Genomic DNA, 26,481 nt, shown 5'->3' on the forward strand with positions numbered 1-26,481 from the left:
TGCAGCATGCCAAACTTCACCCCCTTCCTGTGCAGCACCGCCTTCGTCGATTGTACCCGGCCCTCCTCTTCGCCACCTCCGCGCTCCAGTCCTGATATATCCGAACCTCCGCGTTCTCCCACCTGCTGCTCCTCTCCTTCTTGGCCCACCTGAGCACACACTCCCGATCGCCGAACAGATGGAACCGCACCAGCACCCCCCGCGGAGGCTCGTTAGCCTTGGGCCTCCTCGCCAACATTCTATGGGCCCCTTCCAGCTCCAGGGGCCCCTGGAAGGACCCCACTCCCATCAGCGAGTTCAACATGGTGACCACATAGGCCCCCACGACCGGCCCCTCCGGCCCCTCCGTGAGGCCCAGAATCCGCAGATTCTTCCGCCTCGACCGATTCTCCATCTCCTCGAACCGCTCCTGCCATTTCTTGTGGAGCGCCTCGTGCGCCTCCACCTTTACCGCCAGGCCCAAGATCTCGTCCTCATTGTCAGAGATCTTTTGTCGAGCCTCTCGGATCGCCACCCCCTGGGCCGTCTGTGTCTCCAGCAGCTTATCAATAGAAGCCTTCATCGGCTCTAGCAGGTCCGTTTTAATCTCTCTGAGGCAGCGCTGGATACCCTCCTGTTGCTCCTCTGCCCACTGCCTCCACGCTGCCTGGTCTCCGCCCGCTGCCATTTTGTCCTTCTTGCCTCCTTTCTTCTGGTTCACCACCACGTTTTATGTCGCCCCGCTCCTAGTTAAAGCCATATACTGACGGGGAGCTATTATTAACTCCTTCCCACACCGGGAAACGTCGGAAAAGTGCCCTTGGGGGCCCTGACAAGAGCCCAAAAGTCCGTTTTTGCGGGAGCCGCCGAATGTGCGACTTAGCTCCGCATAGCCGCAACCGGAAGTCTCGAGAGGGAATCCTTTTGGCAGTGTTCGCTTCACCAATCTGCCCCCAAAAGTCTATGGAAACTCCTGAAAAAGGTCTGAGAGTCCGTTCCAGACGGGAGCTGCCGAATGCGTGATCTACTCCTCCATGGCCGCCACCGGAAGCCTCGTCCCCGCTTCTTCAATGGCCTTGGCAGATCTTTTCACAGCTGATCCCTCTGCTGCTAGAATCCACCTTTAATAGAGGCCCTCAAGTCAGCTTGCAGCTTTAAGCTTGCCCTTCCCCCGCCTGCATGCTGGAAGAAGCCCCTCTCTCCCCTGCAGTTACAGCCAAATCTTTTACTGTTTCTGCCGGGTCTGGTAACCAAAAGACATACCATTCCTGGGGACACTGTCAGGGGAATGTTGCAGTCTTCTTCGCACACCGGGAAATGTCAAACAAATGCCGTGGGGCCCCTGTAAAAAAGCCCAAAAGTCCGTTCCAAGCGGGAGCTACCGAATATGCGACCTAGCTCTGCATAGCCACACCCGGAAGTCAACCAGATAGGTTTTAAATGACAATCGGCAATGGTTTCATGGTCATCATTAGACTTTTAATTCCAGATTTTTGCTGAATTCCAATTTCGGTCCCTGGGTTTCTGGTTTACTAGTCCAGTGACAATACCACCTACCCACTGCCTCCCCGACGAGCATGCTGCTTGGCATTTCTACTGCTCCAGGAGAGTATCAATACAACATGAGACATGGTGGCGCAGTGGTTAGCATTGCTGCCTCACGGCGCTGAGGTCCCAGGTTCGACCCCGGTGCTGGGTCACTGTCCGTGTGGAGTTTGCACATTCTCCCCGTGTTTGCGTGGGTTTCGCCCCCACAACCCAAAGATGTGCAAGGTAGGTGGATTGGCCATCCTAAATTGCCCCTTAATTGGAAATAAATAAATAATTGGGTACTCTAAATTTATTTTTAAAAATACAACATGAGATAGTCAATGATCTTCCAGGAGCGCAAGCAATCATGGTGATCTGCTAGACTACGAATATGGAGATATGATGGAAGAAGCCATGGCAGACCATAATCAGAATCTACTAAGATGGCTAGAGAGAACTCACCAGGTGAACCTGAACTGGAAAAAACTGCAACTGTTTGAAATGAAGTCAAGTACATCGCTCATGTACTGACAACGAAGCAGCTCGCCCATGTCCTGATGAGAGAGCTGTAGCAGAGATGCAGCAATCAACCGATATGAAGGCGGTGCAACGATTTCTTGGATTTGTAAAATGCCCGGCAAAGTCCTTGCCCAATTTGTCATTAAATTGTGAACAGTGGAACAGTTGCACGGTGGTTAGCACTGCTGCCTCACAGCACGAGGACCTGGGTTCAATTCCAGCCTAGGCTGACTGTGTGGACTTTGCACATTCTCCCCATTTCTGAGTGGGTTCCTCCGGGTGCTCAGTTTTCCTCCTGCAGTCCAAAGATGTGCAGGTTAGGTGGGGTTACGTGGATAGGACATGGGCGTAGGCCTAGGTAGGGTGCTCTTTCAGAGGAAGGGTGCTCTTTCTGAGGGTCGGTTCAGAGTCGATTGGCTGAATGGCCTCCTTCTGCACTGTAGGTTTTCTATGGATTAAGCTCACTGTAACGGTATTGGCGCATGAAGCAGCTTTTATTTGAATCAATCAACTAGTAATGCCAACACCAGTGCTGAGGTACTACGATGTTAATGGAGGTCACGCTGCAATTGTGATGCCAGCAACAAAGGACTTGGAGCAACCCTCATGCAGCAAGGGCAACCAATTGTATTTGCAGCCAGAGCATTAGCACAAATTGAATGACGCTATGCACAGATTGAGAAAGAGTACTGGCTATTGTTTTTGCTTGTGAGCATTTTAATCAGTACCTGTCTGGGAAGCCAAAGTGATGGCAGAGTCTGACCACAAGCCATTTCAAAGCAACTTTCTCAGACCACTTCAAGTGCTGCAACAAGTAGTGATGAAAGGAATGTTGGAAATCATCAAGAAGACAGGCCGGAATGCCGGAAATCATCAAGGGCAGCATGGTAGCACAAGTGGATAACGCTGTGGCTTCACAGCGCCAGGGTCCCAGGTTCGATTCCCCGCTGGGTCACTGTCTGTGCGGAGTCTGCACGTTCTCCCCATGTCTGCGTGGGTTTCCTCCGGGTGCTCCGGTTTCCTCCCACAAAGACGTGCAGGTTAGATGGATTGGCCATGACAAATTGCCCTTAGTGACCAAAAAGGTTAGGAGGGGTTATTGGGTTACGGGGATAGGTGAGGGCTTAAGTGGGTCAGTGCAGACTCGATGGGCCGAATGGCCTCCTTCTGCACTGTATGTTCTACGTTCTATGAGATACTGGGCATCTTTTACAAAGGAATTAGTCATAATCCCTAAGGAGATAAGAAAAGAGATGTTGAAGCGCTTCCATGCAAACCATCAAGAAATCGAGTCTAGTCTGAGGAAGGCAAAGAAGGAATGCTCTACTGGCCAAACATGAGCAATGGGATAAAGAGCCACATCAGCCAATGAAGTACTTGTAATGAACAGAAGCTAAGCCAGCTAAAGAGCCATTAATAACATCACAGGCAGACCACAGATGGAGCTTGGAATAGACCTCTTTACTCTCTTTGTAACTGACTATCTCAGACTACTGGGAGTTAGACAAGCTGAAGTCAATGACCACCAGTAAAATCGCAGAATGTCTAAACAGACACTTTTCAGTCATTACGGTATTCCTGACATTGTGATGGAGGACAGTGGCCCTCAGTTCACGATGAGGAATTCAGGCATTTCGTAAATGATTGGGTAATTCAACATGATACGTCATCTCCGCGCCATCCCATCTAATGGAAAGACTGAGACAGCAATGAAAATTGACAAAGGTTTCATCAAAAAATAAGAGTATGTCCAGCACAGATGTACAAAGCAATCCTAGAATGGAGAAACAAGGCATGGAACGTAGTCCAGTTACTAATATCATGCCCAACCTACTCTTCAAGTAACTAAACCAGAAGTCATAACAGGAATGAGTGGTAAAATTAAAGTGAAATGACAAATTTCACTTTGATAAAGCTGCCAAGTCGTTGCCAGAGCTGAGAGTTGGAGAGCTGATCAGAATGCAAATATTCAACTTTCTCCACAAAAGTCAGCCCACTTGGCAACTTGGGACCTGTGTAGAGAAGTTATCATCTCGATCGTACACGGTGAAAATGTCACCTCGATCGTACATGGTGAAAACCAACGACCAGATATATCGCCATAGCAGCAGAATACAAGTACAACTGGCAAAGCTACTCCTTCACGGCAGACAGCTGATGAGGAAGCGGTGAGTTCACCAACCGCAAAAGGAACCGAATGGTCCCAGAGGTCAATCATTCCCCTACAAAGGCAACGGATCAGCAGCAACACTTGCCACAGCAGCGACATTTCCTCGAGAGGTAACATGACTCGAAGAATGTATGGACACCAGACTGAGAGACAATAATAACCGACATGCGAACCATTAGAAGACCTGAACACATTAGAATGATCAGTTTTCTGTACATGCATGATTTTCTTGGTCGATCATGTTTGTGCCGGACTTGCAAATGCAAACGATAAAGAAAAGGGAGATAATTGGCAAAGTGTCTTTATGCAATGTGACTTGCAGTAGTCATGTGACCCCGGCCATCCTTTACAGTATGAAGGCTTGAGAGCAGAAGCCATTTCGTCCACCACTTGGAACACATAGGGATTAGTACAGGGTTCAATGCTGCTCACAACTTGAATTCAGTTTACGATTTACATTCAATTTGCTGTCAGAAAGACTGAATAGGCTAGTGCTCTTTTCCCCAGAAAGACAAAGCTGAGGAACAATCTGATCTAACAAAGGTGTTTATGATACTGAAAGGATTTGACAGGTTAGGCTCTGAGAAATATTTCCACTTGTGGGAAAAATCAAAACTCAGGGCCATACATATAAGATAGCGACTAATATATTTAAAGGGAATTCAAGAGTATTTTTTTTACCCAAAGAGCATGCCAGCACAAGGGGGGGGAAAATCATATGGTACATAAACCCTGGCAAAGACCAGTTGAGCCAATTAGCCGGTTTTCTAGCTGTAAACGTGATGTAATTCAGATCTTTCTATGTTACACAGACATGGGGAATATTGCATAGAGATGGGTATAACTTTGTTACTGGACTAAAAAGCTAGAGATCTGGACTAATAATCCAGTCAAGTATGAGTTTAACTTTCAGCGTGGTAGTCTGAAAATCTGAATTAAGAAGAAAATCTGTAAGTTAAAAAGCTGGTGTGGGACTTCCGGTTGCGGCTATGCGGAGCTAAGTCGCACATTCGGCAGCTCCCGCTAAAAACTGACTTTTGGGCTCTTTTCAGGGCCCCCAACGGCACTTCTTCAACGTTTCCCGGTGTGGGAAGGAGATTGCAATAGTTCCCCGACAGTGTATGGCTTGGACCAGGAGCGGGGCGACTAAAAAAGTGGTGGTGAACCCAAAGATGGTGCGAGGAATGGCGGCGGGCGGGGACCAGGCAGCGTGGACGCAGTGGGCGCAGGAGCAGCAGGAGGTTATCCAGCACTGCTTTAGGGAGATCAAAGCGGACCTGCTGGAGCCGATGAAGGCTTCTATAGACAAGCTGCTGAAGACCCAGACGGCCCAGGGGGTGGCGATCCGCGAGGTCCGACAAAAGGTCTCCGACAACAAGGATGAGATCTTAGGCCTTGCGGTAAAGGTGGAGACGCATGAGGCGCTCCACAAGAAATGGCAGGAACGGTTCGAGGAGATGGAGAATCGGTCGAGGCGGAAGAATTTGCGGAATCTGGGCTTCCCGGAGGGGCTGGAGGGATCGGACGTGGGGGCCTATGTGGTCACCATGTTAAACTCGCTGATGGGAGCGGGGTCCTTCCAGGTGCCCCTGGAGCTGGAAGGGGCCCATAGAGTGCTGGCGAGGAGGCCCAAGGCTAACGAGCCACCGCGGGCGGTGCTGATGCGGTTTCATCGGTTCGCTGATCGGGAGTGTGTGCTCAGATGGGCCAAGAAAGAGAGGAGCAGCAGGTGGGAGAACGCGGAGGTTCGGATATACCAGGACTGGAGTGCGGAGGTGGCCAAGAAGAGGGCCGTGTACAATCGGGCAAAGGCGGTGCTGCACAGAAAGGGGGTGAAGTTTGGCATGCTGCAGCCGGCGAGACTGTGGGTCACCTACAAGGACTGGCACCATTACTTTGAGTCTCCGGAGGAGACGTGGGCCTTTGTTCAGGCCGAGAAACTGGACACAAACTGAGGGTCAGGATGGGTGGTCGGGGATTGTTGTTGGGTTGTTATACTTTGAGGGGGGGTTCTTTGCCCTTATTTCTGTTTGGTTCGATGAGGGTGGTTAGGGTGGGTTGGGCACTGTTTTGGTTGGATCTGTCGGGACGGCTCTTGGAGGGGGATAAGTAAATGGAGTCGGGGCGGATGGCCGGTAGGGAGGATGGGGCCCCGCGGGGGAGGGGGAGGCCCGAGTCGGGGGTGAGGGGACTGGGCCTGTAAAAGGAACGGCGACAGGGGTGGCGGGGCCGGGCAGGTGGAAAGCGTGGGGTTTTTCCCGTGCTGAAGTCTGGAGGGGGCGGGGCAGCGAAGGTTGTTTCCCACGCATGGGAAGGAAGGGGGAGGCGGAGAGCCTGTGGATGGGTAATGGAGGAGGAGGATATGTCCCACAATGGGAGGAACTGAAGGAGAGGCGAGAGTAGCCGGGGTCAGCAGGAGTCAGCTGAATTGCGGGAGTGCAATGGGGGGAGTAAAGCAGCTAGGAGGGATCCTAGCTTGGGGGGTGGTGGGGGGAACCGGGTTGCTGCTGCTATGGTCAAGGGGGAGCTGGAGCGAGTAGAGGGGGTTGGGACGGGGGTCTGCCGCCGTGGGGAACGGGCCGGGTGTGGGGTGCGGGCGCGTGGCTGGCCAAGGAGGGGTTATGGCTCGTCGGCGGGGGAGGGGGGCGGGTGGTCCCCCGATCCGGTTGATAACCTGGAATGGAAGGGGACTGAATGGGTTGATCAAGCGGGCCTGGGTGTTTGCGCACCTGAAGGGGCTGAAGGCGGATGTGGTCATGCTCCAGAAGACACACCTGAAGGTGGCAGACCAGGTAAGATTGAGGAAGGGGTGTGTAGGTCAGGTGTTTCACTCAAGGTTGGATGCCAAAAATCGGGGGATGGCGATCTTGGTGGGAAAGAGAGTGTCGTTCGAGGCGTCGAGCATTGTGACAGACAATGGCAGCAGGTACGTAATGGTAAGTGGTAAGCTGCAAGGGGAGAGGGTGGTGCTGGTCAATGGGTATGCCCCGAACTGGGATGATGCGGGTTTTATGCAGCGCATGTTGGGTCGGATCCCGGACTTGGAAGTGGGGGGGTCTGATAATGACTTTAACACAGTGTTGGGTCTGGCACTGGATCTCTCCTGGTCTAGGACGGGTAGGAAGCCGGCGGCGGCTAGAGTGCTGAGGGGGATTATGGACCAGATGGGAGGGGTGGACCCTTGGATATTTGCAAGGCCGGGGGCTAGGGAATTTTCATTCTTCTCGCATGTCCATAAGGCTTACTCTCGGATCGACTTCTTTATTATGAGTAGGGCGCTGATAGCAAGAGTAGAGGATACCGAGTACTCGGCGATAGCCATTTCGGATCACGCCCTGCATTGGGTAGACCTAGAGTTGGGGGAGGAGAGGGACTGTTGTGGCGCTTGGAGGTGGGGTTGTTGGCGGACGAGGAGGTGAGTGAGGGGGTTCGAGGAAGCATAGAGAGATACCTGGAGGCCAATGATAACAGGGAGGTCCGGGTGGGGATGCTATGGGAGGTGCTGAAGGCAATGGTTAGGGGAGAGCTGATTTCCATTAGGGCCCACAAGGAGAGGAGAGAGCAGAGGGAGAGGGAGAGACTGGTGGGGGAGATGGTGAGGGTAGACAGGAGGTATGCAGAGGTGCCGGAGGAGGGACTGCTGAGGAAGAGGCGTAGCCTCCAGGCCGAATTCGACCTGTTGACCACCAGGAAGGCGGAGGTGCAGTGGAGGAAGGCCCAGGGGGCGATTTATGAGTATGGGGAAAAGGCAAGCCAGATGCTGGCGCATCAGCTTCGGAAGCGGGACGCAGCTAGGGAGATCGGGGGAGTTAAGGACAGGGGAGGGAGGGTGGTACGGAGTGGAGTTGACATCAATGGGGTCTTCAGGGACTTTTATGAGGAATTGTATTGGTCCGAGCCCGCACGGGAGGAGGGAGGGATGGGCCGCTTTCTGGACCAAGTGAGGTTTCCGAAGGTGGAGTAGGGACTGGTGGCGGGATTGGGGGCCCCGATTGGGCTGGAGGAGCTGGCCAAAGGGATAGGGAGCATGCAGACGGGGAAGGCACCGGGGCCGGACGGTTTCCCGGTCGAATTCTACAAGAAATATGTGGACCTGTTGGGCCCGTTGCTAGTTAGGACCTTCAATGAGGCAAGGGAGGAGGAGTGCTTTGCCCCCGATGATGTCCCGGGCACTGATCTCCTTGATCCTGAAGCGGGACAAGGATCCCCTGCAGTGTGGGTCTTACAGGCCGATTTTGCTGTTAAATGTAGATGCTAAGGTGCTGGCGAAGGTCTTAGCCACGAGAATTGAGGATTGTGTGCCGCAGGTGATCCACGAAGACCAGACGGGATTCGTGAAGGGGAGGCAGCTGAACGCGAATGTGCGGAGGCTCCTGAACGTGATTATGATGCCGGCGAGGGAGGGGGAGGCGGAGATAGTGGTGGCGATGGACGTTGAGAAGGCCTTCGATAGGGTAGAGTGGAGGTACTTGTGGGAGGTGCTGAAGAGGTTCGGGTTTGGGGAGGGGTTTGTTGGTGGGTTAGGTTGTTGTACGAGGTCCCGATGGCAAGTGTGGCCACGAACAAGAGGAGGTCTGAGTACTTTCGGTTGCATCGAGGGACGAGGCAGTGGTGTCCCTTGTCCCCCCGGCTCTTCTAACTAGCGATTGAACCCCTGGCTATAGCACTGAGGGAGTCGAGGAACTGGAGGGGGTTGGTGCGGGGCGGGGAGGAGCATAGGGTGTCGCTCTATGTGGATGACTTGCTGCTGTATGTAGCGGACCCGGTGAGAGGAATGCCACAGGTAATGAGGATCCTGAGGGAATTCGGGGACTTTTCAGGGTACAAGCTCAATATGGGGAAGAGCGAGCTGTTCGTAGTTCAGCTCGGGGACCAGGAGAGGGGGATTGGTGAGCTCCCACTAAAAAGGGCGGAGAGGAGCTTCAGGTACTTGGGGGTTCAGGTGGCCAGGAGCTGGGGGGCCCTGCATAGACTCAATTTCACGAGGCTAGTGGAACAAATGGAGGAGGAGTTCAAGAGCTGGGACGCGCTGCCGCTGTCCCTGGCGGGTAGGGTGCAGTCAGTTAAGATGACGGTGCTCCCAAGGTTTTTGTTCCTGTTCCATTGCCTCCCCATTTTTATCCCGAGGGCCTTCTTTGGGTGGGTAAACAGGAGCATAACGGGGTTTGTGTGGGCGCGAGGGACTCCGAGGGTGAGAAGGGTGTTCCTGGAGCAGAGTAAGGATGGGGGGAGCTGGCGCTACCCAACCTACTGGGCCGCCAATGCGGCGATGGTGCGTAAGTGGGTGATGGAGGGGGAGGGGGCTGCATGGAAGAGGCTGGAGACGGCGTCTTGTGAGGGTACGAGACTGGAGGCGCTGGCAACGGCGCCGCTGCCGTTCCCTCCAATGAGGTATACCACGAGCCCGGTGGTGGCGGCTACCCTCAAAATCTGGGGGCAGTGGAGGCGGCACAGGGGGGAAGTTGGGGCCTCGGTGTGGACCCCAATACGGGGGAACCACCGGTTTGTCCCAGGGAAAATAGATGGAAGGTTTTCGGGGTGGCACAGGGCAGGGATAAGAAGGTTGGGGGACCTGTTTGTGGACGGGAAGTTCGCGAGCCTGGGTGAACTGGAGGAGAAGTATGGGCTCCCCCTGGGGAACGCCTTCAGATATTTACAGGTAAGGGCGTTTGCCAGGTGGCAAGTGGTGGAATTACCGCGGCTGCTGCCACGCACAGTACAGGATAGGGTGCTCTCGGGGGGGTGGGTTGGAGTGGGGAAGATCTCTGAAACTTATCAGGTAATGCAGGAGGAGGAGGAGGCCTCGGTGGTGGAGTTGAAAGGTAAGTGGGAGGAGGAGTTGGGAGAGGAGATCGAAGAGGGGACGTGGGCAGATGTCCTAGGGAGGGTGAAATCTTCCTCTTCATGTGCGAGGCTCAGCCTCATACAGTTTAAGGTACTGCACAGGGCACACATGACCGGGACAAGGATGAGCCGGTTCTTTGGGGGTGAGGACAGGTGTGTTTGGTGCTCAGGGAGCCCAGCAAATCACACCCAGATGTTCTGGGCATGCCCAGCGCTGGAGGAATTTTGGAAGGGCGTAGCAAGGACGGTGTCGCAGGTGGTAGGATCCAGGGTCAAACCAGGCTGGGGGCTCGCAATATTTGGGGTTGCAGGGGAGCCGGGAGTGCAGGAGGCGAAGGAGGCCGGTATTCTGGCCTTTGTGTCCCTGGTAGCCCGGCAAAGGATTCTTTTTCAGTGGAGGGATGCGAGGCCCCCAAGCGTGGAATCCTGGATCAACGATATGGCGGGGTTTATTAAATTGGAGAGGGTGAAATTCGCCTTAAGGGGATCGGTACAAGGGTTCTTTAGGCGGTGGCAACCGTTCTTGGACTTCCTGGCAGAACGATAGACAATGGTCAGCAGCAGCAGCAACCCGGGTTTTGTTTAGTTGCCCTGGGGGATCTGAGGGGGTGTATATATTTGCTATGTTTGCTTTGAGTTAAACTCGGGGTGTTAATTTATTATCTATGTATAGGGGGGGGAGGGGGCCACGGGGGTTGTTTTACTTTGTTCTGTATTTAATTTTATTGGGTTTCTTTTCCATTCTGTTGTTGATATTTTGAGAAAACCCTAATAAATTTTTTTTTTTTTTTTAAAGTTGGTGTGAATAGAAATGACCATGAAACTTCTGGATTTTCTGAATGGTCAGCCGTCTCTTAGCTGCTTTTTGAAGTGGTCTAACAAGCCACTCAGTTACTTCAAACTACAACCAATGTCCAGCACCACCACCGAGGGCAGCTATGAATGGACAATAAATGTGACCTTACCAATGAACCCACATCTTGTGGCAACCAGGACAGGTCAAAGGCTAGGAATCCTACGGCGAGTAACCCACCTCCTGACCACCCAAAGCCTGACCACCATCTACAAGGCACAAGTAGAAGTGTAATGGAATACTCTCCTCTTGCCTGGATGAATGCAGTTCCAACACCACTCAAGAAGCTCAACACCATTCAGGACAAATCAGCCCGCTTGATTGCTCCCCCTCCACCACCGACGAACAGTGGCAGCCATGTGTACCATCCACAAGATGCACTGCAATAACTCACCAAGGTTCCTCAGGCAGCACCTTCCAAACTCACGCCCACTACCATCTGGAAAGACACGAGCAGCAGATACTTGGAACCCCCACCACCTGGCGGTTCCCCTCCAAGTCACTCACCACCCTGACTTGGAAATATATCGCCGTTCCTTCACTATCATTGGGGAAACATGCTGGAATTCCCTACCTAACAGCACAGTGGGTGTATCTACACATTAAGGAATGCAGCGGTTCAAGAAGGCAACTCACCACCACCTTCTGAAGGGCAACTGGGGATGGGAAAGAAATGCTGGCCTAACCAGCCCGTAAATGAAAAAAAAATCCTGAGAACCAATTTTGAAAATGTGTACATATGTGCCCACCAGCGGAATCGTGCGCAATCACACACCAAAAGAATAGTGCATGCGATCACACATGTCGCATGCTCGCAGGCACTCGTACACTCAGTGGTGGTGCAGAGGTGAAACAGACTGTGTAATCTGTATCTGTTCGCTTTAACAAGGTGTTACCAATTACTTAGAGGACTGACTGTTTTGTTATGTTTCACTAGGGCTCAGTTGGGTATGTGTTACCCTGTGCTTCCCTGAATTAGTACTCACCTTTTCTGAATATTTAAATTGCCTCCAGTACCTCTCAAACATCTGAGGCTTTGTTTTTTCTGGGTAGCAAGTCACAGTCTTCAAGTAAACCTTCAGATTCCTCTCCAAGAAAAGATTCACCTCACCATAATCATAATCATCGTACCTGCCAATTGGAAAAGGAAATCTTTTCACTGACTACGGTCAATAATCTCCCGTGCATTTGTCTAAATGGATTTATACTATTTACAACATTTGTTTTCCTCCTACATTATATATAAGTGTTTTATTAGATTTGACAGAGGTATTCAAAATCATGGGAGGTCTTGTGATGCAGTGAGTAGTGTCCCTGCCTCCGAGCCAGAAGCTCCGGGTTCACTCCAGGACTAGATGGTCACGGAAGGTGCGTTCATAAGGTAGCCAAATAGGTTGGGTAGCAACTTGTAAATCCTTCCAACATACGCCTGTGGTATGTTGTAAGAGCAGGAGAGTTTACTGGTCAGCCTCCTGCAGAAGGCATTGGCAAACCATTGCAGTTACCTGCCCAACGTAACCATGGGCCAACATATGGAAGTCCATGGTCGCCCATGCACCCTCATGGGGCATGGTCCCCGAAGAGAGAAGTATTCAAAATCGTGCAAGGTCAGTGTAGATGGGGAAAAGCTGTTACCATTGGTCATTGGATCAAGAACCAGAGGGCATGGATTTACAGTAATTGGCAAAAGAAACAATGGAGTGTGACAAAAAGATTGTTCATATAGCGGGTTAAGAGTCTGGAGTGCACTGCCTAAGAATGTGGTGGAGGCAGGTTCAATTGTGGAAGGAATTGAATGACCGGAGAAGAATGTGTGGGACTATGGGGAAGAGGAGAAGAGGAGGTAGAGGCACTTAGTGAATTGCTCGTTCAGAAGACCAGCACAGACACAATGGGCTGAATAGCCTCCTCTCTGCAGTAACCATTCTGTGATAGTGATGCCATGGCAACCCTTTTTGTCAGTTAATGTTAAACACTGACAACATTCACCAAGCTCCATGATAGTATAGGGGTAAATTCACTCCCCAATTTGATACTAAGTCTAGGCACAAAGGTTTTGGGTTCAGTTCTTTCTCTGTTTCACAGGCTGGTTTCAAACGTGGCATCTGGAGGGATGAGAGACTTTAGCTGCGGTAGTGGGGTATTAACCCTGATAATTATCCAGTCACCATTGCTCGGAACTACTTGTGTGGACACTCAAGGTCGCACACCAAGAATGGTTGGATGAGTTGCCAGAAAAGAGGCCAACACCTGTGAGAGTGTATTCCATTGCAAGTCCGAACCTTGCCGAGGGGACGAGAGAAAGTATTTGAGCTACCGTGGTATCCTGTTTCATAAATGAGTTATTTTAACCACAGAGATTGTGGGTGATTTTGTGTGGTTATGGTAAGAAAAGGACCTAGCTCACATTTCAACCTACACAATGTGGAGTTCTTCCCTTGTCTTGTTCCTATATCAGAGAGTTTTAAAACCTTTCTGAGAAACCTACGCGTTTTTATTGAAAACAGTATTGTACAGACAACAGTCAAAGTTACCTAATACCAAACATGCAGTGTATGTAGTTCCAAATGCCCCTCTTGAGTGCCGAGAAGTCACAGCCCCGCTGCTTGGCCATGGTGCCATTCTTCAGACTATACACAGTACGGAACTTCTCGTCCAGAAGGTGGCCAATGTCCGAATACAGCCGGTTCACAAGTGAGAACCCATGGTCTTCCCAAGAATAGTCCTGTAGAGGAAACACCAAATGTAACCAGTTTTTTTTTAAATTAAATATTTTATTGAAAATTTTTGGTCAACCAACACAGTACATTGTGCATCCTTTACACAATATTATAACAACACAAATAACAATGACCTATTTTATAAACAAAAAATGAATAAATAATAAATAACAAAAATGAAAACTAGCCCTAATTGGCAACTGCCTTGTCACAAGTAACACTCTCCAAAATTATAATTTAACAGTCCAATATATAATTATCTGTAGCAACGACCTATACATACTATACAGTACATATTAACAACCCTGAGAGTCCTTCTGGTTCCTCCTCCCCCCACCCCCCCCCTCCCTCCCCGATCCTGGGCTGCTGCTGCTGCCTTCTTTTTTCCATTCCGTCTATCTTTCTGCGAGGTATTCGACGAACGGTTGCCACCGCCTGGTGAACCCTTGAGCCGACCCCCTTAGGACGAACTTAATCCGCTCTAGCTTTATAAACCCCGCCATGTCATTTATCCAGGTCTCCACCCCCGGGGGCTTGGCTTCTTTCCACATTAGCAATATCCTGCGCCGGGCTACTAGGGACGCAAAGGCCAAAACATCGGCCTCTCTCGCCTCCTGCACTCCCGGCTCTTGTGCAACCCCAAATATAGCCAACCCCCAGCTTGGTTCGACCCGGACTCCTACTACTTTTGAAAGCACATTTGTCACCCCATCCAAAACCCCTGTAGTGCCGGGCATGACCAAAACATATGGGTATGATTCGCTGGGCTTCTCGAGCACCTCGCACACCTATCCTCCACCCCAAAAAATTTACTGAGCCGTGCTCCAGTCATATGTGCCCTGTGTAATACCTTAAACTGAATCAGGCTTAGCCTGGCACATGAGGACAACGAGTTTACCCTGCTTAGGGCATCTGCCCACAGCCCCTCCTCGATCTCCTCCCCCAGCTCTTCTTCCCATTTCCCTTTTAGTTCATCTACCATAATCTCCCCTTCGTCCCTCATTTCCCTATATATATCTGACACCTTACCATCCCCCACCCATGTCTTTGAGATCACTCTGTCCTGCACCTCTTGTGTCAGGAGCTGCGGGAATTCCCTCACCTGTTGCCTCGCAAAAGCCCTCAGTTGCATATACCTGAATGCATTCCCTTGGGGCAACCCATATTTCTCGGTCAGCGCTCCCAGACTCGCAAACTTCCCATCCACAAACAGATCTTTCAGTTGCGTTATTCCTGCTCTTTGCCACATTCCATATCCCCCATCCATTCCCCCCGGGGCAAACCTATGACTGTTTCTTATCGGGGACCCCCCCAAGGCTCCAGTCTTTCCCCTATGCCGTCTCCACTGTCCCCAGATCTTCAGTGTAGCCACCACCACCGGGCTTGTGGTGTAGTTCCTCGGTGAGAACGGCAATGGGGCTGTCACCATAGCCTGTAGGCTAGTCCCCCTACAGGACGCCCTCTCTAATCTCTTCCACGCCGCTCCCTCCTCCTCTCCCATCCACTTACTCACCATTGAAATATTAGCGGCCCAATAATACTCACTTAGGCTCGGTAGTGCCAGCCCCCCCCTATCCCTGCTACGCTGTAAGAATCCCTTCCTCACTCTCGGGGTCTTCCCGGCCCACACAAAACCCATGATGCTCTTTTCAATCCTTTTAAAAAAAGCCTTCGTGATCACCACCGGGAGGCACTGAAACACAAAGAGGAATCTCGGGAGGACCACCATCTTAACCGCCTGCACCCTCCCTGCCAGTGACAGGGATACCATATCCCATCTCTTAAAATCCTCCTCCATCTGTTCCACCAACCGCGTTAAATTTAACCTATGCAATGTGCCCCAATTCTTAGCTATCTGGATCCCCAGGTAACGAAAGTCCCTTGTTACCTTCCTCAACGGTAGGTCCTCTATTTCTCTACTCTGCTCCCCTGGATGCACCACAAACAACTCACTTTTCCCCATGTTCAATTTATACCCTGAAACATCCCCAAACTCCCCAAGTATCCGCATTATTTCTGGCATCCCCTCCGCCGGGTCCGCCACGTATAGTAGCAAATCGTCCGCATACAAAGATACCCGGTGTTCTTCTCCTGCCCTAAGTACTCCCCTCCACTTCTTGGAACCCCTCAACGCTATCGCCAGGGGCTCAATCGCCAGTGCAAACAATAATGGGGACAGAGGGCATCCCTGCCTTGTCCCTCTATGGAGCCGAAAATATGCAGATCCCCGTCCATTCGTGACCACGCTCGCCACTGGGGCCCTATACAACAGCTGCACCCATCTAACATACCCCTCTCCAAAACCAAATCTCCTCAACACCTCCCACAAATAATCCCACTCCACTCTATCAAATGCTTTCTCGGCATCCATCGCCACTACTATCTCCGTTTCTCCCTCTGGTGGGGCCATCATCATTACCCCTAACAACCTCCGTATATTCGTGTTCAGCTGTCTCCCCTTCACAAACCCAGTTTGGTCCTCGTGGACCACCCCCGGGACACATTCCTCTATTCTCATTGCCATTACCTTGGCCAGGATCTTGGCATCTACATTTAGGAGGGAAATAGGTCTATAGGACCCGCATTGTAGCGGGTCCTTTTCCTTCTTTAAGAGAAGCGATATTGTTGCTTCAGACATAGTCGGGGGCAGTTGTCCCCTTTCCTTTGCCTCATTAAAGGTCCTCGTCAGTACCGGGGCGAGCAAGTCCACATATTTTCTATAGAATTCGACTGGGAATCCATCCGGTCCCGGGGCCTTTCCCGCCTGCATGCTCCTAATTCCTTTCACCACTTCTTCTACCTCGATCTGTGCTCCCAGTCCCACCCTTTCCTGCTCTTCCACCTTGGGAAATTCCAGCCGATCCAAGAAGCCCATCATTCTCTCCCTCCCATCCGGGGGTTGAGCTCCATATAATTTTTTATAAAATGTCTTGAACACTCCATTCACTCTCTCCGCTCCCCGCTCCATCTCTCCTTCCTCATCCCTCACTCCCCCTATTTCCCTCGCTGCTCCCCTTTTCCTCAATTGGTGTGCCAGCAACCTGCTCGCCTTCTCCCCATATTCGTACTGTACATCCTGTGCCTTCCTCCATTGTGCCTCTGCAGTGCCCGTAGTCAGCAAGTCAAATTCTACATGTAGCCTTTGCCTTTCCCTGTACAGTCCCTCCTCCGGTGCTTCCGCATATTGTCTGTCCACCCTCAAAAGTTATTGCAGCAACCGCTCCCGTTCCTTACTCTCCTGCTTCCCTTTATGTGCCCTTATTGATATCAGCTCCCCTCTAACCACCGCCTTCAACGCCTCCCAGACCACTCCCACCTGGACCTCCCCATTATCATTGAGTTCCAAGTACTTTTCAATGCACCCCCTCACCCTTAGACACACCCCCTCATCTGCCATTAGTCCCATGTCCATTCTCCAGGGTGGGCGCCCTCCTGTTTCCTCCCCTATCTCCAAGTCCACCCAGTGTGGAGCGTGATCCGAAATGGCTATAGCCGTATACTCCATTCCCCTCACCTTCGGGATCAATGCCCTACCCAGCACAAAAAAGTCTATTCACGAGTAGACTTTATGGACATAGGAGAAAAACGAGAACTCCTTACTCCTAGGTCTGCTAAATCTCCACGGGTCTACACCTCCCATCTGCTCCATAAAATCTTTAAGTACCTTGGCTGCTGCCGGCCTCCTTCCAGTCCTGGACTTCGACCTATCCAGCCCTGGTTCCAACACCGTATTAAAATCTCCCCCCATTATCAGCTTTCCCATCTCTAGGTCCGGAATACGTCCTAGCATCCGCCTCATAAAATTGGCATCATCCCAGTTCGGGGCATATACGTTTACCAAAACCACCGTCTCCCCCTGTAGTTTGCCACTCACCATCACGTATCTGCCCCCGTTATCCGCCACTATAGTCTTTGCCTCGAACATTACCCGCTTCCCCACTAATATAGCCACCCCCCTGTTTTTCGCATCTAGCCCCGAATGGAACACCCGCCCCACCCATCCTTTGCGTAGCCCAACCTGGTCTATCAGTTTCAGGTGCGTTTCCTGTAACATAACCACATCTGCCTTAAGTTTCTTAAGGTGTGCGAGTACCCGTGCCCTCTTTATCGGCCCGTTCAACCCTCTCACGTTCCACGTGATCAGCCGAGTTGGGGGGCTTCCTACCCCCCCCCCCCCCCCCCTTGTCGATTAGCCATCACCTTTTTCCAGCTCCTCACCCGGTTCCCACGCAGCTGTATCTCCCCCAGGCGGTGCCCCCCCGCCCATCCTCTCCCATACCAGCTCCCCCCTCTCCCCAGCAGCAGCAACCCAGTAATTCCCCCCTCCCACCCCCCCCGCTAGATCCCCCGCTAGCGTAATTACTCCCCCCATGTTGCTCCCAGAAGTCAGCAAACTCTGGCCGACCTCGGCTTCCCCCCGTGACCTCGGCTCGCACCGTGCGACGCCTCCTCCTTCCTGCTTCTCTATTCCCGCCATGATTATCATAGCGCGGGAACCAAGCCCGCGCTTCTCCCTTGGCCCCGCCCCCAATGGCCAACGCCCCATCTCCTCCACCTCCCCTCCTCCCCCCATCACCACCTGTGGGAGAGAGAAAAGTTACCACATCGCAGGATTAGTACATAAAACTCCTCTTTCCCCCCTTTTTAACCCCCCTCTTTGCCGCCCACATTCGCCCCACCACTTTGTTCAAACGTTCTTTTTAATAACCCGCTCATTCCAGTTTTTCTTCCACAATAAAAGTCCACGCTTCATCCGCCGTCTCAAAGTAGTGGTGCCTCCCTCGATATGTGACCCACAGTCTTGCCGGTTGCAGCATTCCAAATTTTATCTTCTTTTTATGAAGCACCGCCTTGGCCCGATTAAAGCTCGCCCTCCTTCTCGCCACCTCCGCACTCCAGTCTTGATAAACGCGGATCACCGCGTTCTCCCATTTACTGCTCCGAGTTTTCTTCGCCCATCTAAGGACCATTTCTCTATCCTTAAAACGGAGGAATCTCACCACTATGGCTCTGGGAATTTCTCCTGCTCTCGGTCCTCGCGCCATCACTCGGTATGCTTCCTCCACCTCCAACGGACCCGCCGGGGCCTCTGCTCCCATTAACGAGTGCAGCATCGTGCTCACATATGCCCCGACGTCCGCTCCCTCCACACCTTCAGGAAGACCAAGAATCCTCAGGTTGTTCCTCCTTGCGTTGTTTTCCAGTGCCTCCAACCTTTCCACACATCGTTTCTGATGTGCCTCTTGCGTCTCCGTCTTCACCACCAGGCCCTGTATGTCGTCCTCATTCTCGGCTGCCTTTGCCTTCACGACCCGAAGCTCCCGCTCCTGGGTCTTTTGTTCCTCCTTTAGCCCTTCGATCGCCTGTAGTATCGGGGCCAACAGCTCTTTCTTCATTTCCTTTTTGATCTCTTCCACACAGCATTTCAAGAACTCTTGTTGTTCAGGGCCCCATGTTAAACTGCCACCTTCCGACGCCATCTTGGTTTTTGCTTGCCTTCCTTGCCGCTGTTCTAAAGGATCCGCTGCACTCCGGCCACTTTCTCCTCCTTTTTCCATCCGTATCCAGGGGGGATTCCCTTCTGGTTTACCGCAGTGTTTTTAGCCGTCAAAATTGCCGTTGGGGCTCCTATCAAGAGCCCAAAAGTCCGTTTCACCGGGAGCTGCCGAAACGTGCGACTCAGCTGGTCATCGCCGCACCCGGAAGTCCTGTAACCAGTTTTTTAACATTTAACAGCGACCAGTAGAAAAACAGGAGTGGTGGGATGAGGGGCAAAGAAAGGAAAGATCGCTTCATTTTCGGGCCTTTAAATATGCTGTTTCATCGAACTAATCAACCCGCTGAATCAAATCTCCACTATAAATTCACGTGAGCATTGATTTATGTTTTGTGGCCTTAATGCACAGACCCCAGTTGAGTCTTATGTTTAGGCAATAGCTCCTTCCTGCATTATCCACGTCAGCCCAACTTCAGAATTCAAGTTGTATACGCCAACCAAGGCTCAGACACAGGTTCTTCCTTTTATTATACCAGTCATTAACATCAAACCAGGTCACCTGCACACACAGTTTAAGCCAACCTTAATATCAAGCTTGAAATAGAGGCTCCTTGAGAGTTAGCTACATAAAAGGTTACTACACAAAGTAAGAGCTCATGGTGATGGAAGTGATATATTAACTTAAATAGAGGATTGGCTAACTGGTAGGAAACAGAGTTGGGATAAATGGATCATTTTCAGGTTGGCAAACTGTAACTAGTGGAGTGCCACAGGGATCAGTGCTGGGGCAACTATTATTTACAATGCCTTGGATGGAGGGACCACTTGTATTTTGGTCAAATTTGCTGATGATCCAAAGATAAAGGAGAGCAAGCTGTGAGAAGGAAACAAAGAGTCTGCAAAGGGATATAGACAGGTTAACTGGATGGGAAAAGATTTGGCAGATAAGAGTATAACATGGGAAAATGTGAACTTGTCTATTTTGGCAGGAAGAATAGAAAAGCAGAATATTAATTAAATGAAGAGAGACTGCAGACTGATGCTAGACAGAAGGATCAGGGTGTCCTTGTACATGAATCACTACGGATACAGCAAGTAATTAGGAAGTGAAATGCTGACCTGTATTACGAGGGGGATGGAGTATCAAAGTAGTGAAGTCATGCTGCAACTGTACAGTTTTTGTCTCCTTACTCAAGGAGGCATATATTTGCATTGGAAGCAATTCAGAGAAGACTCATTCAGCCGATTTCTGCGATGAAAGAGGTTGACTTATGAGGAATGGTTGAGGAGGTTGGGCCTGTACACATTGGAGTTTAGAAGAATGAGAGATGATCTTATTGAAACAGGTAAGATTCTGAGCAGCCATGACGGTACATGCTGAGAGGGGAAACCTAGAATTAGGGGACACGGTTAAAAAAGGAGGGGCGGGGGGGGTGGAGCATCGGGTCTCGCTCTACGCGGATGATCTCCTCCTGTATATCTCGGACCCACTGGAGGGGATGGGGGAGGTCATGCGGATCTTAAGGGAATTTGGCAGTTTCTCGGGGTATAAATTGAACGTGGGGACGAGCGAGCTGTTTGTGATCCAGGCTAAAGGACAGGAGAAGAGACTAAGGGAGCTGCCGCTGAGGAGGGTAGAGAAGAGCTTTCGTTACCTGGGTATACAGGTGGCCTGGAAGTGGGATTTGTTGCATAAGCTTAATCTGACCCGGCTGGTGGAACAAATGGAGGGGGACTTTAAAAGATGGGACATGCTCTCGCTGTCACTGGCGGGGAGGGTACAGACCGTGAAAATGACGGTCCTCCCCAGGTTCTTATATGTATTCCAGTGCCTTTCCATCATCATCCCTAAGGCCTTTTTTAAGCGGGTTAATAAGATCATCTCGGGATTTGTTTGGGCGAACAAGACCCCACGAGTAAAGGGAGCGCTGTTGGAACGCAGTCGGGGGGAGGGTGGGCTGGCGCTGCCGAACCTTTGCAACTACTACTGGGCGGCCAACATTGCCATGATCAGGAATGAAATGAAATGAAAATGAAAATTGTTTATTGTCACAAGTAGGCTTCAAATGAAGTTACTGTGAAAAGCCCCTAGTCGCCACATTCCGGCGCCTGTTTGGGGAGGCTGGTACGGGAATTGAACCGTGCTGCTGGCCTGCCTTGGTCTGCTTTCAAAGCCAGCGATTTAGCCCTGTGCTAAACCAGGAAGTGGGTATTGGGGGAGGGGTCGGAATGGGAGCAGTTGGAGGCAGCGTCATGCAAAGGCGCCAGTTTGGGAGCCCTGGTAACGGCACCTCTGCCGTTCTCGCCGGCCCGCTACTCCACAGGTCCGGTGGTGGTGGCGACATTGAAGATCTGGGGGCAGTGGAGGAGACACAAGAGGGTGGAAGGCGCATCGGTCTGAACCCCGTTATGTAATAACCACAGGTTCCTGCCGGGTAGGATGGATGGCGGGTTTCAGAGCTGGCAGAGGGCGGGTATTAGAAGGATGGGTGACCTGTTTATAGATGGGTGCTTTCCCAGCCTGCAGGCGCTGGAGGACAAATTTAAATTGCCGCCAGGGAACGACTTTAGGTATCTACAAGTGCGAGCCTTCCTGAGGAAGCAGGTGGTGGCCTTCCCGCTGTCACCGCCACGGGGGATAAAAGATAGAGTAGTGATCTGTATGTTGGTGGGGGAGGGGAAGGTGTCGGATATCTACCAGGAGCTGTTGGAAGCGAAGGAAACCCCGGTGGAAGAGCTTAAAGGCAAGTGGGAGGAGGAGTTAGGAGGGGAGTTAGAGCCAGGACTGTGGGCGGAAGTCCTAAGTAGGGTCGATTCCTCCTCGTTTTGTGCCACGCTCAGTCTAATACAGTTTTAAGGTGGTGCACCGGGCACACATGATGGCGGCGAGGTGAGCAAATTTTTTGGGGTGGAAGACAGATGTGTGAGGTGTGCGGGGAGCCCAGCAAACCATGTCCATATGTTTTGGGCATGCCCGAAGCTTGGAGGGTTCTGTTAGGGGTTTGCCAAGGCAATGTCCAAGGTGCCAAGTACGCGGGTGGTGCCGAGTCCAGAGGTGGCGATCTTTGGGGTGTCAGAAGACCCGGGTGTTCAGGGAGTGAAAGCGGCCGACGTTCTGGCCTTTGCCTCCGTGGTAGCCCGGAGACGGATCTTGTCAATGTGGAGGGACTCGAAGCCCCCGAGTGCAGAGACCTGGGTTAGTGACATGGCTGGGTTTCTTAGCCTCGAGAAAATAAAGTTTGCCTTAAGAGGATCAATGTTAGGGTTCTCCCAGAGGTGGCAGTCGTTCGTCGACTTTCTTGGGGAAATTTAATTTAAAATGTCGGCAGCAGCAGCTTTCCGGGGAGCTTTCTCGATGGTCTGCGAAGACAGAGCCGTTCGGGGAATTATCTATTTTTGCACTATTAATGTTTAACGCTGATTATTCTTTTTCTGTTTTTGTAATAAAATTTTACAAATACTCCAATAAAAATATTTTTTTTTTTTAAAAAGGGGTCTGCCATTTAAAATGGGGTTGAGAGGTATTTCTTCTCTCAGAATCTTTGGATTCTTTGGAATTCTCTTCCGCAGAGAGCAGTGGAAGCTGGACCATTGAATATATTCAAGGCTGAGTCGGAAAGATTTTTGATCAACGTGGAAGTCAAGAGTTATGGAGGGCAGGCAGGAAAGTATAGTTAAGGCTACAATCAGATCTGCCATGATCTTACTGAATGGCGGAGCAGGATTGATGGGTCGAAGGACATACTCCTGCTCCTATTTCTTATGCTCTTAACCTCGCTCCTAATCCTTGCTTCACCCCGAACCCTTGAATCCAGCGGCAACCCTGTGGTGCTGATCAGCCTCTGAGACCAGCCCAGAATGTCAGCTCTTGTTGTTCATTTCAGGAAGAAGGGAACAAAGTTGCAAGTAAGAAAATTAATTAATCAAGTTAACGCCCGTGTCAAATTTGGCATATACTTTTCACCCCTCCTTCCCAATTTGTAAATCAGTCTTAATTTCAAGTTTCACATATGGGAACCCACACCCTAAATGTCATGGTAGAGTAAGCGTATCCTTAGCCACATTCTACGGCAGAGATCATACCTGAGCTCGGAAAACAGGCAGCTGCTCTCCACTTCTTCTGGCAAACTCAGGGTAACCAAACTCAGGGTCTTCTACGTAACAGGACAAGTCAGGTATTGTAACAGGTTTATCTTCCAGAGCTGTGTAATCAAAGTGTAAGATGTCAGAGACAGGAGATTAAAAGGTATCGCAAGAACAACAATCTTCTTCCTCCTGTTCCACTTTGGTTTTCTGTGAGGGGGTTCTAGTTTTGGTTGTCAATTTTCAATCTCTCATCTGGTCTAACCAATTCTGCGAGTGATCAATAGGATGACCTCCCCAAAGACATTCTGCCTGTGCTGCACCCGTGTTGACCTCTAACACGACCCGATGAAGTGACCCAGCAATGACTCTTCCCCCCTGCACCCGGATTTCCCCTTCTTTATCCCCTGAGAATGGTGTGGCTGAGGTTTAGAGTCCAGTCACAGAGAGCAAATGTAGATGCCACCATTTTATAGTGCGGTACTGTGGAGCTCCAAGACGCTATTCCATCTCACTTCCAGTTGTTTCACAGTTCTAAATATGTAGGGCATGCACATGACGTCAAGAATAGCGTCAACTTAAAAGCAGGTAGACCTGTGCCAGGGAAAGGAAACTAATTACTGGCAGGGTGAAATACAAGACAGGGGGAATTAAATAAATAGTTTGAGACAGCATAGCTTTATAAAGTCAGTTAGTCAGTTGCAGGAAGTCTTGCTTACCCCTGGTCAATGTTGGCGGACTTGTGTCTTTATCCATCTCCAATCCAATCCATATTTCTTCCCGCAGCATTTCCTCTTCATTCTCTTTCTCTGCCTGGAATTTCTGCATCCTGTCTGCCAAACATTCGGAATCACTGGAATAATCCACTGACTGAAGAAATGAAAATACAATCATTCAGCTCTGGTAATGGCCATTGATCTGAAAAGTTCACTCTGGTTCTCTCTCCACAGATGCTGCCAACCCTGCTGAGTGCTTATTTTCTGTTTTTATGAGCCTTCGTCTTTCAGGAGCTCTCACTGCACTTGATACACACCCACCTGAATTGTCGTCCTCTTTATTCAGCACATTAAGCTGGAATTTCCCAGCCCTCCCACGATGCCAGAAGACTAGAGGATAGCAAATGTTGTCCCTTGTTCAAGAAGGGGAGTAGAGCAAGGTCTTGGAAAGGTTTATAAGAGATAGGATGTATAATCATCTGGAAAGGAATAATTTGATTAGAGATAGTCAACACGGTTTTGTGAAGGGTAGGTCATGCCTCACAAACCTTATTGAGTTCTTTGAGAAGGTGACCAAACAGGTGGATGAGGGTAAAGCAGTTGATGTGGTGTATATGGATTTCAGTAAAGCGTTTGATAAGGTTCTTCACGGTAGGCTATTGCAGAAAATACGGAGGCATGGGATTCAGGGTGATTTAGCAGTTTGGATCAAAAATTGGCTAGCTGGAAGAAGACAAAGGGTGGTGGTTGATGGGAAATGTTCAGACTGGAGTCCAGTTACTAGTGGTGTACCACAAGGATCTGTTTTGGGACCACTGCTGTTTGTCATTTTTATAAATGACCTGGACGAGGGCGTAGAAGGATGGGTGAGTAAATTTGCAGATAACACTAAAGCCGGTGGAGTTGTGGACAGTGCGGAAGGATGTTACAAGTTACAGAGGGACATAGATAAACTGCAGCGCTGGGCTGAGAGGTGGCAAATGGAGTTTAATGCAGAAAAGTGTGAGGTGATTCATTTTGGAAGGAATAACAGGAATACAGAGTACTGGGCGAATGGTAAGGTTCTTGGTAGTGTGGATGAGCAGAGAGATCTCGGTGTCCATGTACATAGATCCCTGAAAGTTGCCACCCAGGTTGAGAGGGTTGTTAAGAAGGCGTACGGTGTGTTAGCTTTTATTGGTAGAGGGATTGAGTTTCGGAGCCATGAGGTCATGTTGCAGCTGTACAAAACTCTGGTGCGGCCGCATTTGGAGTATTGCGTGCAATTCTGGTCGCCGCATTATAGGAAGGATGTGGAAGCATTGGAAAGGGTGCAGAGGAGATTTACCAGAATGTTGCCTGGTATGGAGGGAAGATCTTATGAGGGAAGGCTGAGGGACTTGAGGCTGTTTTCATTAGAGAGAAGGTTAAGAGGTGACTTAATTGAGGCATACAAGATGATCAGAGGATTAGATAGGGTGGACAGTGAGAGCCTTTTTCCTCGGATGGTGATGTCTAGCACGAGGGGACATAGCTTTAAATTGAGGGGAGATAGATATAGGACAGATGTCAGAGGTAGATTCTTTACTCAGAGAGTAGTAAGGGCGTGGAATGCCCTGCCTGCAACAGCAGTGGACTCGCCAACACTAAGGGCATTCAAATGGTCATTGGATAGACATATGGACGATAAGGGAATAGTGTAGATGGGCTTTAGAGTGGTTTCACAGGTCGGCGCAACATCAAGGGCCGAAGGGCCTGTACTGCGCTGTAATGTTCTATGTTCTATGGGCTTTCCTGCGGCTGGCCGTTGGCGGGATCTTACGGTCCCGGCGAAGTCAATTTCCATGTCTTGCCCGTCCTGCCACCGGGGAACACGTTGCAGTGGTTGACTTCAGCGGGACTGGAAGATTCTGCTGGCCAGAAGTTCAAGAAAATCCCACCCTTAGAATTCAACTTCCCTTCTCCAGAAAATCCCACCCATAACTCCCCATCCATTGACTCCATCTACACCTTCTGCTGCCTGGGGAAAGCGGGCAGCATAATCAAAGACTCCTCCCACCCGGCTTACTCACTCTTCCAACTTCTTCCATCAGGCAGGAGATACAGAAGTCTGAGAACACCCACGAACGGACTCAAAAACAGCTTCTTCCCGCTGTTACCAGACTCGTAAACGACCCTCTTATGGGCTGACCTCATTTACACTACACCCTGTATACTTCATCCGATGCCGGTGCTTACGTAGTTACATAATGTACCTTGTGTTGCTCTATTATGTATTTTCTTTTATATATTTTCTTTTATTTCCTTTTCTTTTCATGTACTTAATGATCTGTTGAGCCGCTTGCAGAAAAATACTTTTCACTGTACCTCGGTACACGTGACAATAAACAAAATCCAAATCCAATCCCTTACAATTCAACTTCTCTTCGCCCCTAATACCTTGACAAAAGCAAGGTCATACCTATTAATCTCCTCACAACTCAAATATAGTGTTCAACTACAAAACCCCATTACGCATGCAGCCGGCTCATCGCCTACCAAAGCCCTGACACACATCTCCCCACTCCCCCACCCCCCTCCCAACAAACTAA

The 26,481-nt window shown here is 50.5% G+C and overlaps 1 protein-coding gene across 5 annotated transcripts in view; it reads right to left on the bottom strand.

Annotated features, from left to right (window-relative positions):
• Positions 1–26,481, bottom strand: part of LOC140421222 (sestrin-1-like) — a 91,199-nt gene that overhangs the window by 12,371 nt on the left and 52,347 nt on the right. For all 5 annotated transcript variants that reach the window (XM_072505768.1, XM_072505770.1, XM_072505772.1 and 2 more), the window contains 4 exons: positions 23,915–24,065; positions 23,196–23,314; positions 13,430–13,620; positions 11,882–12,026 (listed from right to left, as the gene is read on the bottom strand). In XM_072505768.1, coding sequence (XP_072361869.1) covers positions 11,882–12,026; positions 13,430–13,620; positions 23,196–23,314; positions 23,915–24,065 — 606 coding nt within the window. The remainder of the gene's footprint in view (positions 1–11,881; positions 12,027–13,429; positions 13,621–23,195; positions 23,315–23,914; positions 24,066–26,481) is intronic.

The sequence above is a fragment of the Scyliorhinus torazame genome, chromosome 5 (assembly GCF_047496885.1).
Source record: "Scyliorhinus torazame isolate Kashiwa2021f chromosome 5, sScyTor2.1, whole genome shotgun sequence".
Lineage (NCBI taxonomy): Eukaryota > Metazoa > Chordata > Chondrichthyes > Carcharhiniformes > Scyliorhinidae > Scyliorhinus > Scyliorhinus torazame.